A 19798-nucleotide genomic window follows, 5' to 3' on the forward strand; every position below is an offset into this window, starting at 1 on the left:
TTTGTTGAACATATTAAAGCTCTATCTCTTTTAGTTTTTGTTATACAAGAAATTTAAAAAAAAAGATTAGGGTGTTCCTGAAAAAAACGTTTTTTTAGTATAACTTTCGTATCTTTTACTTTTTGTTAACACAACCTTTGAACAGCTTATTGAAAACTTCAAGCCGAGTATTTTTCTCCAAGACACCGAAGGTCTAACTTTTTTCTTTAAAAAGTTATGGACACTTTTCGTTAAAAAAATAGCCTATTTCAAGGCTCAATATCGCTGATGCGGGCACCTAAAATTGAATTCTGTTTCCACCACATGAAAGACCATACTTATTAGTATATTTGAGCAAAAATTGGCGAATACGATATTTTTTTAAAATTTGCAATTTAGATTTAAAGTTTGTAGTTTTGCAGGTTCAACGCATTAAAGCATTTACACACATATCGTTGTATTATGAAAAAAGCCACTTTCAAATATCATTCTCTCATCGCAGCAAGCTTTGCATAAGTGAAACAACTGTCAAAAAAGGTTTCTGATTTTATTCGTTTTAAATAAAACTAGTAAATATGGATATTAGTCGAAGAGAGTTGGCGAATTTGCTTATTGCTGGTAAAAAGACAGATGAACTGCTTAAGTTCATTACAAGTAGTAATCCAAATGTAAAATTGAGACTTGTTAATGTTCGAAAGAAATTTTATATTTTGTTAAAACAACCTTTGAACAGCTTTTAGAAAACTTCAATCCACGTTTTTTCATAACTCTGAAAGTCTAACTTTATACTTTCAAAAGTTATGGAAACTTTTCGCTCATAAATAGCCCTTTTTCAAATGTCATTATCTCTGATTGGGGCAAATAAAAGTAAGTTCGGATTGAACCATAGAAAAGAACATACTTTTAAGTATATTTGAGCAAAAATTGGAAAATATTATTTTTTTTAAGCATGTAATTTTAAATTTACTAACCAAAGTTTTAAATTTTATCGCATAGCGACATAAAAGAAATTGCCTAAAGCCTTTGTATTTCCTTTTCTGTTTTGCTTACATATCAACAATACAGAATGTGTTCATTAAAAATAATTTGGCTATGACAACAATTTATGATTTATATAAGGAGAATTTATTCAATGCCAATTAATTCAAAAGTAGATGCATTGCATTTTCAGGTATATCCAGCGGTGCTCGTTGAATTCGACGTTTACATTTAAGAGAAATTATAGGATCTGATGAAACAAGAAGTCTCTTGAAAACGTCATCAAGATTGACGAGTCGATCGAATTTGCGTGCGTGGAATTCTCGGAATCTGCGAATACTTTTATTCCTGGTTTCTTGAACTTCTTCACTGCACATACCTACTGGCAGCATGTTATGTTGAATAATGCTTCCTCCATGGACCAGGAGTTTATGCACGGTTAGTGAGAGAGCGTACCAACCATACAGGCGTACATAAAGCAATCGTGTATCTTCGGCGTAACTCCGGTAAGCATCCGCGTTAATTCCCAATTTGCTGTTGATGATTGTTAATAGCACATAAATACGTTCTAGCAACATTTCGTCCAACCCGGTTTCTTCTGCAACGACATCTCGGTTTCTGAAAAATTTTCGAGCTGTGTTACCATCGTTAGAATTTCCGCCACCTGGCAAAGGTTCGCTAATACGAAGACCTAAACGGTCACGTAACGCTTGTCGAATTTTTATTTGTCGTTCCTTAAGCTCGCTGGTATTTTTGCCTACGCGCCAAAGCGGTTTTGCTAGAGCTAAACGGTAAGCAATATTCAATAGTAACTCCATTGCTCGTATTAATGCATGTAAAGGTGAAAAAACATATAAACTATCCGGTGGATCGCTGGCTTCCTGTAAAGGATCATTCAATCGCTTTCCGGAGCGTTTGCATATATAACACGCTTGAGACGGTGTGCCTGTTACGTCATTCACTACCTTCGTATCAACCATGGAAAATATGAAGCTTGAACTAATCGGAATCTTGCGCATATTAACATTTACTATAGTCGGGACTAATTCATCGATTTGCTTGTTCATCGCGGCAACTTCATCCTTTGTTAGTTCAGGATTTTCCTTCTTGAAAATTAATTTTACTGGTCGGCACAGGGATACTGAAGATGGAAAATCATTATTCCAAAGAATGCAATCTCTTGACTCATCTTTCCGGCGACTAACTACACGTAAAGGTACTATAGATAGAGCAAATATATGCGAATCGTTATACTCGAATAGTTCTCCATTTTCATCTTCGTCAACGCACATTTGCTTGTATCTATGTTCAAGTGGAAAAGAGACTGTCAGTCAAAGTTTAGAAGAAAAATAATGTTGCCTACCGGGAATGGTTGCTGCTTCCATCGCAGCCCCACTTAAAGATAACAAACGTATTATCCTCAGGATGCAGTGGTAGAACTCCAATATTCAGAAACGAGATGAGTCGTTCCACGGTATGGTTAACAAGAGCTTGAAGGGGAACATACGCACAAGAAGGCTGAACAGAAATTCCTGAAAAAAATTGTTGATTCAGGGACGAATCTTTGAGAATAGTACATACCGATCGGATAGCATAGTTTCTTTTCTTCTACTATTTTATTATACGCGGGATAAATGTCCAAACCCTTCTGCATAACTGAGCTGCGTATGTTTTGGTACTGCGCCTTAGAAAAATCATTTTCACAAATAAATCTAAGTGCCTCCTCCGCAGTAAACGCTTCTGCAATCGGGACAGCCATAGATCCTAAATTCTCTACGGTAGATCTGACGGGACTTTTCGACAATCGTTCGATTTGTCTGCCAACTAAACGGAAACCAGTAGAATTAGCGTTGACGGCTGACGCTAAACCAAGTTCTTCCGTGGAATACTTATCGCGCAACTTTCCTAATCTTTTTATTTTGGCTCTGCGACATATTTCGGAAAATGGTTTCCTCTTTCGGCCTTTACCTTTACCTTCGACTTCGAATCTTAGCTTTCCTTCAAGCCACACAAAATTTTCCAGCTCAAACCGAATTTGCGTGCGCTTACTCCGAATCCACAACCTTCTAAATTCCAACATGAAGATTTTTATTTTCTTCCGAGCACTAACAAGTCTCAATTTTACATTTGGATTACTACTTGTAATGAACTTAAGCAGTTCATCTGTCTTTTTACCAGCAATAAGCAAATTCGCCAACTCTCTTCGACTAATATCCATATTTACTAGTTTTATTTAAAACGAATAAAATCAGAAACCTTTTTTGACAGTCGTTTCACTTATGCAAAGCTTGCTGCGATGAGAGAATGATATTTGAAAGTGGCTTTTTTCATAATACAACGATATGTGTGTAAATGCTTTAATGCGTTGAACCTGCAAAACTACAAACTTTAAATCTAAATTGCAAATTTTAAAAAAATATCGTATTCGCCAATTTTTGCTCAAATATACTAATAAGTATGGTCTTTCATGTGGTGGAAACAGAATTCAATTTTAGGTGCCCGCATCAGCGATATTGAGCCTTGAAATAGGCTATTTTTTTAACGAAAAGTGTCCATAACTTTTTAAAGAAAAAAGTTAGACCTTCGGTGTCTTGGAGAAAAATACTCGGCTTGAAGTTTTCAATAAGCTGTTCAAAGGTTGTGTTAACAAAAAGTAAAAGATACGAAAGTTATACTAAAAAAACGTTTTTTTCAGGAACACCCTAATCTTTTTTTTTTAATTTCTTGTATAACAAAAACTAAAAGAGATAGAGCTTTAATATATTCAACAAATTTATTCAAAATAAGTTACTTTACAACTTTGTGGAAGACTGTGGAGCTCTATCTTTCATCAGTAAAAAGTTTATTATCGTATTTTAGATAAATTAGAACCACCCTAATAACTATTCCAATAAAAAGAAGCATCTTCTAAAGTACACAAATTCATCCTAAGACATGATACGGCTAAATTATACAGGTTTGTCAGAAAGTAAAAATTCCTCCTAAATTAGCGATCTGGACCACTGTGCACTGATATAATGAACATGAGTCCCATTACTCCACGAATCAAATTCGAAAGTAAGCTCTAGAATACAATATCACGATAACGTGATCAGAAATTACGAAATTCATGAGGAGCTTATCCTGCAATTATGAACATGTATCACATCACTCGTGACAAAAATATAAAACATCGTGACGAAGATCCTGATATTATGAATATAAATCCCGATGGTCTATCAGTAAACACATGAATAAAATAACACGGTAACGTGATGAGAAATTACAAAAATTGCGAATAAGCTCCTGAAACCATAAGCATCGTTTGACTGTCATCTGTGTATTCCCAAATTAAGGACAAGAATCATAACAAAAACTAAACATGTCCATGGAACATGGAACAACAAAAGTACTTCAACCAAACATTCTAATGTAAGACCATGTGTATATTCGGGACGAACTAGTATTTTGGAAACACAAATAGTTTCATGAATACGAGGTTGATTATTCATATTTTCAGAAACTTGGTCAAGGTTTTTGTAAATCGTGATCTTTTTTTCATGAATTTATGAACGGTTTTTTCCGTGCACACGTTGACGATATACACGGAAAAATAAAACAACCGAAAGAATAAGTTCTTTTAACTTAAATTTAGGTACTTTTTAGTTTTGCGTCTCTTTCGCACTTTTTAGTGTTGTCAAAAACAAAACGAGAGATTCGACTCAGTCGAGGTCTTCCGTGGAATAAGGTACTTTTAAGTTGTTTAGGGTATACTCAAAATTAAGTAAATTCAACATAAATTTAAGTATATTAAACTCAAAGTTGAGTATAAAAAAGCCTACCATGAGTTGTGATTTTGCCGTGGTTAAAGGGAAACAACCTTCAACACGGTACTTTGGGTAGTTTTTCGTATCCGTGTACGCTCTGATGGATATAAATATAACACCGGTATCATTTTTGAGGCTACTATTTCCATGAGTATTAGTGTCAGTGCCATAGGTTTATTTCAAGAAACGCACTAGTATATGTATCCAAATAAAGCGAACATATTGATCTATACTTGTGTGTGTGTGTGTGTGTGTGTGTGTGTGTGTGTGTGTGTGTGTGTGTGTGTGTGTGTGTGTGTGTGTGTGTGTGTGTGTGTGTGTGTGTGTGTGTGTGTGTGTGTGTGTGTGTGTGTGTGTGTGTGTGTGTGTGTGTGTGTGTGTGTGTGTGTGTGTGTGTGTGTGAACAAAAGCGCTTGTCTTGTGTATTAAGAGTTGGAAATAATTTTCAGTTTATAAGTTGAGCTTGTTCGCTTGCGCTTTTCGTTGGTATTATTGCAAATAATGGTGAATCAAGTCAATTTAAGGTTATACAAATATTGTACAGAGCTTCTGTACGCTTTAAATCGCGTTATTTTCTAAATTTTCAAGGACCATGCCGAAGGGAACGACGGCATTGACGGAGGAGCATGGAAAAATCGATATTTTTAAGTAGAAAGAAGCTTCTCTCTGCGAGATAGCTTGTAGAATAAACCGGAGTAGTGAGAAATTATGTTCGGTTTGGTGCTCAATACGATACAAAACGGCGCCCAGGGCATCCATCGTCCTTAACAGACGGAAACAAACGGTATATTTAGCATCTCTCTGTTGAATCAAAGCTTTCGTTTGCAAAAATTAAGGCAGAAATGAACATTCCGGTCGGCGTATCCGACTGTTGATTGTTGACGTTGTTGTATTCAGCAAGATGTTCCATGCACTTCCCGTGATCGCATGTTTGTCCCGTTTTCTATAGGATTTCCTAACGTTAGGGGATTGACTTGCGATCATAGGCAGTGCAGCCACTAAAAACAAGAACGTTCTGATGGACCATAACATTCCTGTTATAGACTGGCCAGTAAGTAGTCCAAACTTGAATCCCATCGCAAAGGCTTGGGAATTCTGTCAACGAATGTGTTTGCTCAGGTTAGGACATTTGACATCGCTAAGCAGTTGAAAAAAGCTATCATCAACGAGCGGGCTAAAATTAATCCGAACGCGATAAAATTTCATTCAATCTATACCAAGGCGGCTGCAAGAAGTTATTCTGGAGAAAAGTGCTGCTACACACTACCAATCATATTTGCTACTGCACTGGATATTTTTTTTTTCAAATGTGGCGTTTTACTTATTTCCACCTAAAAATCGGACCAACATGCTATAAAATTTTTTCTTCTTCAATTTACCTCAATAAATATTCGATAATCCTACTAAGATTCCAAAGACATTGTCGCAAAATATTTCTATTTAAGAATTACTATAACGGTTCCGGCGTTACGTATAAGTATATCTAGCTGAATCGACATGTATGCTGAATAGAACGCTTTTTAAATCTCGTTTATAACTAGTAATACGTGAGCTTGAGCTTGTGCAACCACTCCTGGCTGCGCTACTCCGTTATCGATCTGGACTATCTGAAGTTGCACAGGGAATATGTAGATAATTATGCTTGGGAGTAGCGGCGAAACATCTTTCAATGTGCAACTCCTAGTAATCCCAAATTGTTTATTGATCAATACCGGTGCCGACCAGGCCCGAACGTAGATCGCGGAAGGAAAGGGAAGGAATGGTTAGTCCGATACTTGCTTTTGCTAGAGGCCGTAGATACACTACTACGCACTCCACAGGTATCATGGGAGGAGGATATTTGCTAGTAAGTATAGGAAGTTGGATTCTACTTCTTCTTTACCGACGCCAGAGAGGTGAACACTACTACCCAGTAAAGTTCAGCCGGAAACGAACTAGAATTCTGGCTGGTTCCAGTTCGTAGTCCGGCTCAAGTGACACAACCGATTCTAACTAGAATCGGTTGTTTTATTGGAGCCGGAAATAATAACTGGAACCAGCCAGAATTCCGGTTTATTCCGGCTAAACTTTACTGGGTATCTGGACTAGATATCGATCCATCAACTTCTACTCATGGACCGGGGGGGGGGGGGGTCCCACGCTAGACCCCTCTCCACCCACGAGTCTACATGGTTATGAACGGCCTCCAAATACACTAAAATTATAATTAGAACGTGCTCACCTGTATGCTTGTCCAGTCCTATTTAAGCGTTTTACGTCTGAAAAAAACAGTGATGAACAAGCTTGATGCTTTCCTCAACAATCCCTTGACAGCTCTTCCCTCTGTTTTGGACTTGCGACGTCAGTACGCAGCTACACTGATTCGCAGAAATATTGAAGGATGTGCCATCCGGCCGTGCAATAACGATGACTCAACCGTGACGACCGGGAAATTCTTGACGCAAATCGGTATTTAAACTTATGATTTCTACATAGCACGCTGTGGTAGATATGGTAACTGCTCTCCAACAAAACTGATTAGGTACATACCTTTTAAAATTTTAAATATTCAGAAGAATGCTGCCAATCCAAAACAAGGAGTATTCTTTCAGTTCCTCTATCACTGTCATATCATTGTAACATTAGATACCTAAATGCAAGTTACAGTTGGACTTAACGGTTGTATTTGTCATTTTCATTTTATTGCAAATCTTTGACTGTAAAAACCACCCTTATGAACCTACCTCATTTCACAATATCTGTAACAAGCCCAGCAGCGATCGTTACTCCACTCACCCTAAGCATAATTCTGCCTAACTCCTTGCAGTCTGCGTATCGTTCCATACCAATAGATCGTTGGAATTCAATGTCAACAAGAGCACACGAATTATTTCCCAAGCAGCGAGGATTTTTCTTCACTATCTCGCCCGTACCCTTGTGCAACTGTGCCTTCAGTTTATAAATTATCGCCGGTTCGATGAGTGACTGGTGATGCAGAAGCACTGGATAGCCCATTGTAATGGGAACTTTGATATTAAACACCACAATACGAGCACGGATTCGTGTTGCCAGCGGAATCGGATTGTAAATGTCACCGAGTAAAAACCCAACGGCGATGTTAGCCATGTCCACGTTTGCCAGTGTGATCGAAACCTGATCGCCAGCGAAACAGGTTGTGTATTGCACCTCATCGATTGCGATATTTTTCACAACCGCTTGCTCCTTGCTGGGACAAACCAACACTTTATCATTGACACAAATCACACCGGATACGATACGACCAGAGATACAAAATCCGGAACCAGTACCTTTGAATATATCCGAAATTGACATACGGAAGGGTTTGTCAATCAAGCGTTCAGGAGTTTTGAATGTATCTAAAAATAAGCGTACCAGAAAATAAGCCTGAACGTAAACAGAATGATTCGATGAAAATTACCAATTACTTTAAGCAGAGTCGGTCCTTTATACCATTTCAGTAACTCTGGATCAGTTGGGTCTTTCACTAAATTTTGTCCAGTCAGACCAGAACAAGGGACATACATCACATCGGTGTCTTTGAATCCGGCTTGCTTGAGGAAAATTTTCAGTTTGCCAACAATCTCATCGAAACGATCCTTCGACCAATTCACGGTGTCCAGCTTGTTGATTACGACTCCTAATTGGTTAACTCCTAATGAACGCACTAGCAAAGCATGCTCACGAGTTTGGCCACCTTGCTCAAAGCCAGTTTCAAATTCTCCTCTGGTGGCATCTACAACAAGTAGAGCAACGTCTGCTTGATTCGCTCCTGAGATCATGTTCGGTATGAAGTCCTTGTGACCAGGTGCATCCAAAAGAGTTATCTGATGAGCAAAAAGAAAATTGTTAGGTGCAAGTTAAAATAATCTTCATTAAACAAACCTGTTTACTGGCAGTTTCGAACTTTGAGCTTCCCACATCCATAGTTATACCTCGTTCTCGTTCTTCACCTGTTTCATCTAGCACCCATGCATACATAAAACTCTGCTTGCCCATCTTTTTACTTTCTTGCTCATTTTTGTGCATTATCCGCTGGGAAATATAGCCAGTGTCGCACAGTAAGTGTCCCATTAACGTACTTTTACCGGCATCGACATGGCCGATGACAACCATATGTATGTGCTGTTTATCCGCCCCTCGTTCCTTATTGAATAGTTCCTGAGCATTCCGTTGTAGTTCCCTGGGAATAGGTTTCTGTGTCTGTTGTTGTTTGCCCTCTTCGCTGATCTCCGGTGTGTTGCGTCCGGATACAGAGGGAGACTGTACCCGCGGGCTGTTTATTTCGAACCCCAGAGTAACGCCTACTTTTTTCGCGGATGGTGTTACGAGAATGGTTGGTTTACTTGCTTCAATGACTGGAACTGTGGTTGTTAGTAGTGCAGGATTTTGGGCTAGCAGCTTGTCTGATTTCTCGAATAACCGATCACCAACCCCTAAAAAATAGATGTTACTTAGGAGGCAGTGAAAGGTAAGCATTAGGTTTGTTCCAATACCAGGAGAAACTGGAAGTACTCCGGAGCAAACAGGGAGAAAATCGTTCCTGTACTATCATCTTCTCTTTTTTCTTCTTCTGGTGGCAAACCGGAGTGAAAAGGAGCGAGAATTTTTTGCTCCGGAGCAACAGGGAGTAACTTCCATGTACTGGAACAAACCTATTATTCGCTATCATCTCAACAGGGTCATTATTTTAAAGTACAATCGATGTTATCAATCCCAATTTTTGAAGTTCAAATATATGCAAAGTTGAATGTTTTCTCTGCGATGTTTCCGCGATGTACTTGCTGCGTCGAGGGGTAAATAATTCACAGCTGACCGAACTAACAATCCTCATAAAATTTCACCAAAAGAGGTCGTAGAACCAGAATAATGCCGTGGCATTTCTATGTTATTTATAGAATGTTATTATCATTTCGTTTTTTGTAACCTAAAATAATGGAAACTAGCGATAGCCCCTATATTTGAGTAAACCGACTAATTGAGTGAATCACAGATTTGCTTGCAAGGGGCCGCCGCTTCGGTGAAAAATATGCCAAATGACTATTATGCCAAAGGACCCTTTATCCCAAATGACCATTATAATAAAATGATTATTATGCCGAGAATCCTTATGCCAAACGAACATATAACTTACCACTAAAATGAAACTCGCGATGTCTTAATTTTGGGTGCTGAAGTTGAGGCGACATCTTTGACGTTGATAGCAGATCAGAGGAAGAGGCATTTGTGCTTTTTAAAAGGGAAGCTGCGAGAATTGAACTGACTATAAACTCTGACAAGTAAAAGGACACATGGTAGCTGATGGAGAGCGAAGCAGACTGACCGGGGTGATTTGCGTAGTGAGCTAAAATTCCCTAGCATAGAGACCGGGGTGATTTGCGTAGTGAGCTAAAATTCCCTAGCGTAGAGACATACACAAAACTTTCTCTATACAAATCATTGATACTCGATATGTTTGAGAGATAATTTCTTTGTACAATACCTACTTGACGGAATAATTAAAAAGAGGTAATATCAGTAATAACTTGCTCTGGACAAGCTCAGTCTAGAGACCGTGTGGCATCCGGGAGAGGCCAATAATTTATGCACTAGTTTCGTGCTACAATATCGTTAATAAAAAGCGACAAAAACAGTACTCTTCTTGATTTTCTGCATCTTTTGTACATGCTCATTTCGTGTGCTAAGCTAGTAAATTAATTCTGATATTTTTCCTTAACCATTTGTGACAAACCTGTTTGCTACTAGAACAATAATAAGGAACGCGCGTGTGAAATTGTTAGCATGTCTGTCATACAAAGTAAAGGGTTATGTAAGTTAATACTTATTTTGGGCCGCTCAAAATTATTTCATACTCTCGTCGCGAAAGCAATCAGTCGGTGATGTTTTAGCAGCCTGTTCAACCAACGCAATGGATAATAATTTGTGGAAAAAAACTAGATAGCAAACCAGCTAAACAAAATTGAATCAAATGATACCTTAGAATAATATTGACCCCAAAATGGCAATGGAATAAACGAAATGTTTTCTGTGGGTATGTACAATAGCTTTCGTGCTCACATTTATGAAATGTTTGGCATGATTAATGCGCTGAAAACGTTTCCCATCAACCAATTTGTAGATGTTTGTCCGTCCAACTGGTGCACCTTTTCGAATAAACCAGTACAATCTAGAAAATTACAAACCACTCTCCTCTCTCTCCGGCGCTATAATCTGTACTACTCTTGCATAGCGCCAGTAAGTTTACCATACACTGTAAATAAGTGCATTGGTTTTACAATTTCGGGAAGATGTAGCAACACATCACTTAGTTTTTTCGTTACTGATATGAAGTGTAAAATGAGTACTCTAATACACCATTCATAAATTCCCATAAACTAGGAAAATTTTCCATTTTGGCAGATCGGCCCATGTGTACATTAAAATGTCCAAAACTATTGATTTTCAACTGCCAATGCTCTTTAATATTAAACTTATTGCCATAAAGTTGAAAAACTTTCCATTTTGACCTGCGGAGGCCCCTGTGCATTGAAATTATCCTAAATAATTGAATTTCCACTGCCAACAACTTTCCCTTCGATATAAAACTCATTCCACAAACAACAGATTTGTTTTATTTGGGGACATCGGCGCCCCTTGTGCATTGAGAATGTCCAAAACTGTTGATTTTGAACTGCCAACAACTTTCCCTAAACTCTTACCAGAAAAGTTGGAAAATTTGTCAATGTGTCAAATATTGACAGTCCCCTTGTGCACTGAAAATGTCCAAAACTATTGATTTTTAGGAGCAACCACTTGCCTGTAATAAAAGACACTTTCCCGAAAAGTTGAAACATTTCCCAAAAAGTTGGAAATTTTCCATTTTTGCATATCGGCGACAAAGCCCCCCTATGCATTGAAAATACCCAAAACCATCGAAGTTCAACTTGCCCTTCATTATAAAACTTTCCGAAAGTCGAAAAATTTTCCATTTTAACACATTGGCGGACCCCAATGTGCATCCTTCAACATAAAACTTATTCCCTTAAAGTTAAAAAAATCCGGAGAGTGTGCGCAGCGTAGTTGGTGAATCGATTGCCTTGTACGCAGCGCACCTGGCGAATCCCGACACTGCACATAGGGTTAAAAAAATTTCATAAGAGATTTTTCTAACCCGAAGAGGCGAATGGCCTGGAGGTTATAAAAACCTCTATATCTATAAAAAAAATCCATTTTGACACATCGGTGGACCCTCATGTGCATTGAAAATGTCCAAAACCATTTAAACTGCTAACAACTTTTTTTATCCTTCAACATAAATCTTTGTCCCAAAAAATTTACAACAATTATTTCAGAGTGCACCTCTTCGATGTAAGATGTAGCTAATAACAACAACAACAACAATAACAACAATTTCCAAGTGCAAGAGATAGTACTGGCAAGATCAGTGCGTCGTTGGAATACCGTCTTTAAGCTAAGTGATTCCATATTATTCTATAACACCGCTACTGTTTTTACTCGTATGCGCGAGCGCTGACGGTTTCGATGATTCTATCTTCGGATGGTCAAATGGAGGTCAAATCAGGTTCGTCGATATCTACTCCCCCTCGTCCCCTCTCCGCACCAAGCAATATCCGGAACTATCAGCTGCTCCCTTTGTGATCTTCTTTCGGCCCAAGACTAATTGACTGAATCTTCTGCAGATTTCTAAAGATTTGACAGAACGACTCTCGACTGCGAGCGAAATATCAAATGTCCGCCCAGACAATGTTAGGGTCGTTTTATCTAACTCAAAGCAGGCATGCGACATTGGTTTCTGAACTCTCGATCGAAGGGAATCGTTTTCCTGTGCCGTGCTAATAAGATACGCATTGAAGTGAACGACCTCAACCGGGCAAACCAGATTGCTTGCTGCGAGCGTTATACGAAGCAATTTAGGGTATATGTACCTTGTCGGGTAGTGGAGATCGATGGGGTCGCCGCCGAACCGGGTATGAAGTGCGAATTCCTGTTGAAGTACGGGATTGGTTGCTTTAAGAATCCCTAACTTCAACATGTGAAGATTCTAGAATGCAATTGTATTCACCAAAAACTGCGGATAATAAGACAACTTATTCTTTGTCGGACTTGCTTCGGATGACTTTCTCCGGGTCTTCTCTTCCCAACTATGTCCTCCTGAATAATGTTCGTCTACCTGTTCGCCTGTTTGTACCGCGGGTAATGAACTGCACCAATTGCAAACAGCTGGGCTACAATAAGCAATAAGAAACGGTGCGGCAAATGCGAGGGAGAGCATGAGGATGACGCTTGCGGTAGAGAAACTGAAAAGTGTATTTAAAGTGGGGGCCCTCCGCATGGTATTAAACATTGCCCTGCGTACAAGCAGCGCGAGGATAAAATCAAGCGCTCGTTTAAGGATCGCTCGAAGCGCTCTTATATAGAAATGCTAAAGAATGCTTCGCCATATGTCCCTTCCGAAAATTCCTCTGCTCTTTTGGCTCGTGTTGAGCAAGAATCTAACGATCCACAAGCAGAGTTAAAATAATTGAAGCTCTTCTTTGACGGCTGAAAATGAACTTGATGCGACTCGCGGTGAATAGAAAAAAAAAATATTCATTCAAATATCCATGTTATTCATTCAGTTGAATATCGTATCGATTTGTTGGTTATTTTCGGCAAATTTGAGACTAAGAGAAACGAAAGCAATGAAATTGAAAGACGAATAGGTATTCTAGAGCGAATCAGTTATAAACTTAGAACGGAAAACTAGGACGCCCAACTCCTACTTAGCAGAAGGCAAAGAATTCTTTACATTTCCTTTCGATCATGTTCATATGAGCCTGCTTAGTCCTGTTTCGCCTCGATAATTGGGTCGAATCAAATGGCTTACTGTCAGATACACAGTTTAGCTTCCGCAAAGGCAAAGGGATCAACGGTTGCCTTGCGTTACTTTCTACAGAAATCTAAATGGCCTATGCAAGCAAATTGCAGCTCGCATCAGTCTTCTTGGATATTAAGAAGGCTTTTGATTCAGTTTCCATCAACATTCTGTCAATCAAGCTGCACTAGCACAAATTTTAAATATTTTTTTGTTTTTGTTATCTGAAAAGCACATGCACTTTTCGCATGGAGATTTCACAACATTGCGATTTAGCTACATGGGTCTTCCCCAGGGCTCAAATCTAAGTTCTCTATTCTACATTTTTTTGTGAATGACATTGAAGACTGTCTTGCCAATTCATGCACACTAATGTGGTTTTTGTTTGATGCGAAACTGAGTCAGTTCCTAACCCCAACTGCTGTCAAAATGTATGAACTGACAGCGGTTGGGGTTAGAACCTGACTCAGTTTTAGGTTCAAGCGAAATCGCCATAAGGCAACTTGCAGACGACGGGGTGGTCTCTATTACAGGGCCCAATGCTGGCGATTTGCAAGGACCATTGCAATATACTTTGGACAATTTGTCTGATTGGCCTCTTCAGCTGGGCACCGAGTTCTCCACGAAGAAAACTGTGTGTGAGCCGGCGCAACTTCAGCTTCTATTAATGGTTGTAACGTTTTATCAGGTTTTCAAATTTAAATATCTCGAGGTCTGGTTCGACTCTAAAGGTACCTGGGGCTGCCACATTAGTTATCTGAAACAAAAATGCCAACAAAAGATCAATTTCCTCCGGACAATAACCGGAACATGGTGGGGTGCCCATCCAGGAGACCTGATCAGGATGTACCAAACAACGATATTGTAGGTGATGGATTACGAGTGCTTCTGTTTCCACTCCGCTGCGAACATACACTTCATCAAACTGAAGCGAATTCGGTAAGGGACCATTCATAAATTACGTAACGCAAAAATTGCCCAAAATTGACTCCCCCCTCCCCCCATGTAACAAATTGTCACAAATTTCTTTATCCCCCCACTCCCCTATTACGTAACAAATTCTTAAAAAAAATTTTTTTTCTTCGGTGAAAACATGTTACGTAACGATCTAGCTTACTCCCTCTCCCCCCTATGTCACAATATGTAACAACTTGTCGAACCCCCCCCCCCCCTAAAAGCGTTACGTAATTTATGAATGGTCCCTGCTTTGGGTGCACGACCCATACGATGAGCCTAAAAGTGCTGGCGGGCGTTATCCCAAACTCTCATATCGAAAGCTCATCCGATGCGACATCTTGAACCCGTTGGTGATTGAAAGCTTCGAGAGGCTCGTCGATCTTAAGTACCAAACTCGATTTATGTTCTTGTACCTCGACCACATGGCACAGAGCATCAATCCTTCCGTACAATCCCGATCGTGTCCGTTGCTTAGACACTTCTGATTCAAATGTATTTTTGACACATCCATGAAGGAAGATTCGCGGAATCCCGGACCATATACCATATATAAATTCCGAGAAGTCGACTGTGATGTGTCGATGTGTCCACTGATTTCGGTATCTTCAATGATCATATCACTGCTACATATAAGCTGAATGATCCTTGCTTCAGTTTACATCGCAGAATTAGCTGCTATTCAGTATACCCTTCGAATCATCGACACTTTCCCAACAGATCATTTCGTGCCATGAAACTCAAAAAGAAATTTCGGTATTTTCTGGGTAAGAAACGGGAGTCTTTGTGCACGTTATATGAAAACTATTATTATTATTATTATTATTATTCTCTTCCGGCCCCATCGTTTGAGATCTTGGAGTATGCTTTCTCGTCACACTGTGTTGTAGGGTTTAGTTACTTCGAGGATTGCGATGCCGGCGTGGAGGTTTTCGGATATGACCAATTGGCGTGGGTCGAGGAGTTTGTGGACTTCCAGCCACGTAGTCAGTCGCCGGTTGACCATCCTTTCTAGACGTTTAGCGGTGCGGGACAGCAAGCTGATTAACCGGAAGTCTAAAAGAGCCCTTTTGCCGGGAGGTGTCGAAGCATTGGGTAGCTCACCCTGTCGACGTGAAGGTTGTCGGTGGTACTTGTAGTCGACTTTTGAGTTGGACAAAGGCAGTGGGCAGGGCTTCGTCGGCGGATAAGGATTGCAAGTGGTGTCTTGTCCTGTTTGCAATTTCCTCGGGACGGTGATTTCCTTCCCAGGGTTGACCGATACGAAGTACCCGTTTTGTCTGAGTTTTCTCCTTTACTCTTCTCCACGGTTCGGCAGTTGTGAGCGGAGGTGTTGCCGCGTGAAGGTGGTACTGCCGTCGTTAAGTATGACTGCGCCAACTTATTCCTTAGGTCGGATGATTTCGTTGCCTCGGTGGTCGTCGTCAAACACGGCGTATTCTTTTAAAAGTTCATATCACAGACCATCGTTTGTTTCGGTAAATTCACAGAAGTTTCGTGAATACAACTCATTAACTGTTCGGAGGGTTTCAAAGCCGCATGTGATACAATCAATCGAGATCAGCTATAACATATAATGCACGAACCTAGCAGACGATCGGACCTGCTTTGGGCTCCGAAAAAAATCTAAAAAAGTGCGCTACCCTACAAAGCTTACCATCTACAAAACGTCCATTAGGCCAATTGTTTTTTACAGCCACGAAACCTGAATTAGGCTGGCGGAGAAACAACATGCCATTGGTGCTTTCGAACGAAAGGTATAGCGAACGATCTATGATGAGGTGAAAGTTGGTTGTAGAACCACCAACCGTTCGCATAGCAAAAATCGAGTGATTACGGGGTCTGGGTATATCGTGATAATAACGAATGGCAACCCGGTAAAATGGTTTCTCTGAACTAATCCGCAGCGCATCGAGCAATGTGGCCTTGCTTGAATGGGTCCTGAGGAGTCTTAGCACCCTGTGAGGCTGGCGACTAGTAGCCATGGACCGAATATCATGAAGACGCCTTGATACAATATCGTTTTAATATCGCGTGGATATTTTATTTCCGATGCAAAATATTTGCTCATTGTTTGTAGATGATAATGAGATAATGCACAGCTTGTAATTGGCATAATAATCTGTTTACATCTGTTTAAAATCGTATGAGCTTAGAGGCGTAGAGATATCCTTTGTATATAACTCACGAAATATTGCAACGATAGAAACACGTTGGACCTGGAACCCTCAATTCTAATATGTCATATCTTTTATAATCATGCAATAAATAATATAGTATTTAAAACACGTACGTTGTGCTCGATTGTTCAATGTAAGATTTATTAGCCATATTTGTTAATATTTGTAAACCAAGAATACCAAAAATATAATAAACTAATATCGTTTGAACTTGATTAATAAACAGAATGTTCCAAAATAAAATGCGTGCAAAACCTACTCGAAAGACTTAAAAACAGTTGTAAACTAAAAATTATTCAGAAAATGGACAGTGCCAACAATAGAGCTTCAAACCACTAGTACTACAAACCGATTCAGTTATCTTTTAAACTTTTTCAAATGTTCCAAGACTACGTCATCCGGGGACGGAATGTTAAAACGGAAAGGCACCACGCCATGTTTGCTAATAAACCCGTGTCGGATTTGCATTGTGCTCCGTTTATGATAGCGTACGCACAAAACTCGGGCAAACTCGGAAGAGATCAAAGTTGTGTTTGGCAGTTCGCAACCCAAAAGTGCACTGGAATCGATCGTACAGTACTCGTCAATCACCGGTTTGGTTTCCAGAATGTCACAATCGATGAAACCATAGTTAAAGGTCTCGATGCCTTCGTCATCATGCGTTTTATTGGACGATTTTCGATTAGGAGTAATTTCCGATTTATCTTTTATCAACGCTGATTTGAGGTCGATGACCCAATCTTTTTTACTTAATATTGTATGTGATTTTTCCTTGAAACCTATATTTAAACCAGGCGGCGGTCCAGTGGCAGGTGAATTGAATAAATTGGGAATTTTAAAACCACCAGTTTGTGTTTGGAGGGGACTTCCTACAGGTGTACTACCACTTTGAGTTTGTAGATGGAAACGCGCTAAATCAGTAAGATTTAGAAACGTGCTTTCCGCTGGGGATGAAGAAGCCACACCACTATCACTGTTGAGTGACAGATCGGACAGTTTGGGCAGAAGCGAACGCCCGGAGGAACCATCATCACTTTTGTCGGAATCACTCTCACTATTCAAATCGGTTTCTTTCTTCATGCGCGATTTCAACAAATCATTCAGATTTTTCCCTGTCTTTAAACCTGCTGAAGTCGGGTCTATACTGACACCAAACCGAACCGAGGGTACTTTAAAACGGGAATTATTTTGCGTATAAGAACTTGATCCCTGATCGATGTATAATTTCGACATTTGAGTAAAATGATAATCTTACCTTCCGTAAGTAATCCAAGCAATGCGCCCATCAAATGCAGCAAGGTAGGTTGAACAATGAAAAGAAATAAAACACAACTCGTTAGATGCTAACAGCACTCACCGAACTACTAGCGACTGAACTAAAGAAGCGCGGTATTTATATACTATATATGGTGATAGTAACTGCTGTTTTAAATACAATGTTGCCGGATAGTGATGTGTTAAAATTTACAGGTCCAAACTTTCCACTGAAAAAATTGTTTCAAAATCGTCCAACACGGATCCAACGATGGACGTCTGTTAAACGGTTTGTTGGACGTTGGTTCTTCATAGAACGATTTGAAAACAACCGTTTTCCTGGGGGTTGATTCACAAAATAAGGCAAAACTAAAATATTTATCTGATAGATAATAACCAATCTATCTGGCAACACTGCTACAGATTTACTGGATGTTGTGAAATATGAATAATATATCACAACGCGAAATACGCAAAGCGACTCAATGGACTCAAATGTAGCATGAATACACTTTATCAATAGTCACCTTTTTCGACGGATTCCATAGTGCTTTTTCCTGCCTCACAGTTAGGAATAAAAGTTGGTGGAGTTTTACTACTGTTAAGAATATCATCTAGGGCCTTGTTAAAATCGTAATTGTGTTTCATGATAGCTTCAACAAGTTGTCGGTCGGTGATGCTCTCGCCAATAATGTTTCTTATTTCCTCCATGCAGGATACTAATCGTACTCGATCTTCGTCGTCTAGTTGAGGTATTTGATAACACTACAAAAAAGGTAAGTAAACGACTTGGAACAATTTGTATATAGGTAATTGTAATTTATGTTCACTCCAAACCTCTGAATCTCTCCGCTGCAATTTTTGCATTTCTTTTTCTGATTGTTCGCATTCTGCCTTCAATTGTTCGTCGTCCTCTTCCGCAATATCCCTGTGGTTTGCTAAAAACTCTGACATGTTTCGTTGTCCCTTTTCGCGATCATAAATCCACACCTTAGCATCCGACGGAGATATGCAATCATCTTCCACTGAGTGGCTATACTGGTAGTCGTCATCGTCATCGTATTCTAAAATAAAATTACAATTTAAATTTGTTTCAAAAACTGACTGCGAATGATTTACCATCGTAATTCATAGTACGGACATTTCGATGACGAGACATCTTGAGCCTATTTTCAGCTAGGTCTTTTCAAACAAAAGTTAGCCTTAGTATGTGTAAATCATTTGATCACGATCGGAATGCACCTCTTTCACTTTTTATTGGCACAATTTGTAAAAAATATTCAAAAGAATTAAATAAAATACGGAATACAGAACTTTTGCCTTGCAGCAATATCACGTCAAAATTCTGTCAAACAATGTCATGCTCGCGAGAGCGCAAAAGAACCGAAAGAATGCATCGGCAGCTGATGCATTTTGTTTGTCAAATTTGTCGCCCTTCAGAAATTAAATGAATCTAATACGTCGAAATAATCTGAAGGACTTCAGTGAAACTACCATCAACTTAGCCACCAAGAATTCAGGCACTAAAATTTCGCGCCTCTACATTTGAAAAAAAGAACTAACACTCAGGCACTAAAATTTTGCGACACCTGCATTTAAAAGATCGAGCTGTTTCATGCAAGAAAATCTTGCATTTACTAATGTCGTTTTTGGTTGAGGCAGAAACTAATGGCGATTTCGCTTGAACCTGAAACTGAGTGAGGTTCTAACCCCAACTGCTGTCAGTTCATACATTTTGACAGCAGTTGGGGTTAGGAAATGACTCAGTTTCGCTTCAAACGAAAACCACATAATTC

General features: G+C 39.4%; 1 protein-coding gene across 1 annotated transcript; it reads right to left on the minus strand.

The window, feature by feature from the left end:
• Positions 1–7427: 7427 nt before the first annotated feature.
• On the minus strand, positions 7428–19406 carry LOC131684413 (protein HBS1-like). The gene is made up of 6 exons (XM_058967268.1): positions 19122–19406; positions 18840–19066; positions 18530–18767; positions 8646–9196; positions 8182–8587; positions 7428–8119 (listed from the first exon to the last, which is right to left on the minus strand). The coding sequence occupies exons 1-6, from the start codon at positions 19159–19161 to the stop codon at positions 7488–7490; spliced, it is 2094 nt and encodes a 697-aa protein (XP_058823251.1). The 5' UTR covers positions 19162–19406; the 3' UTR covers positions 7428–7487.
• Positions 19407–19798: the final 392 nt, after the last annotated feature.

Source organism: Topomyia yanbarensis, chromosome 2, assembly GCF_030247195.1.
Source record: "Topomyia yanbarensis strain Yona2022 chromosome 2, ASM3024719v1, whole genome shotgun sequence".
NCBI lineage: Eukaryota > Metazoa > Arthropoda > Insecta > Diptera > Culicidae > Topomyia > Topomyia yanbarensis.

Excerpts from the sequence above, each read along its gene's own strand:
- LOC131684413 (XM_058967268.1), bottom strand. The coding sequence starts at position 19,161 with ATGTCTCGTCATCGAAATGTCCGTACTATGAATTACGATG. Across the intron at positions 19,067-19,121 it reads CCGTACTATGAATTACGATG|AATACGATGACGATGACGAC; the intron begins GTAAATCATTCG and ends ATTTTATTTTAG. Across the intron at positions 18,768-18,839 it reads TGCAGCGGAGAGATTCAGAG|TGTTATCAAATACCTCAACT; the intron begins GTTTGGAGTGAA and ends CCTTTTTTGTAG.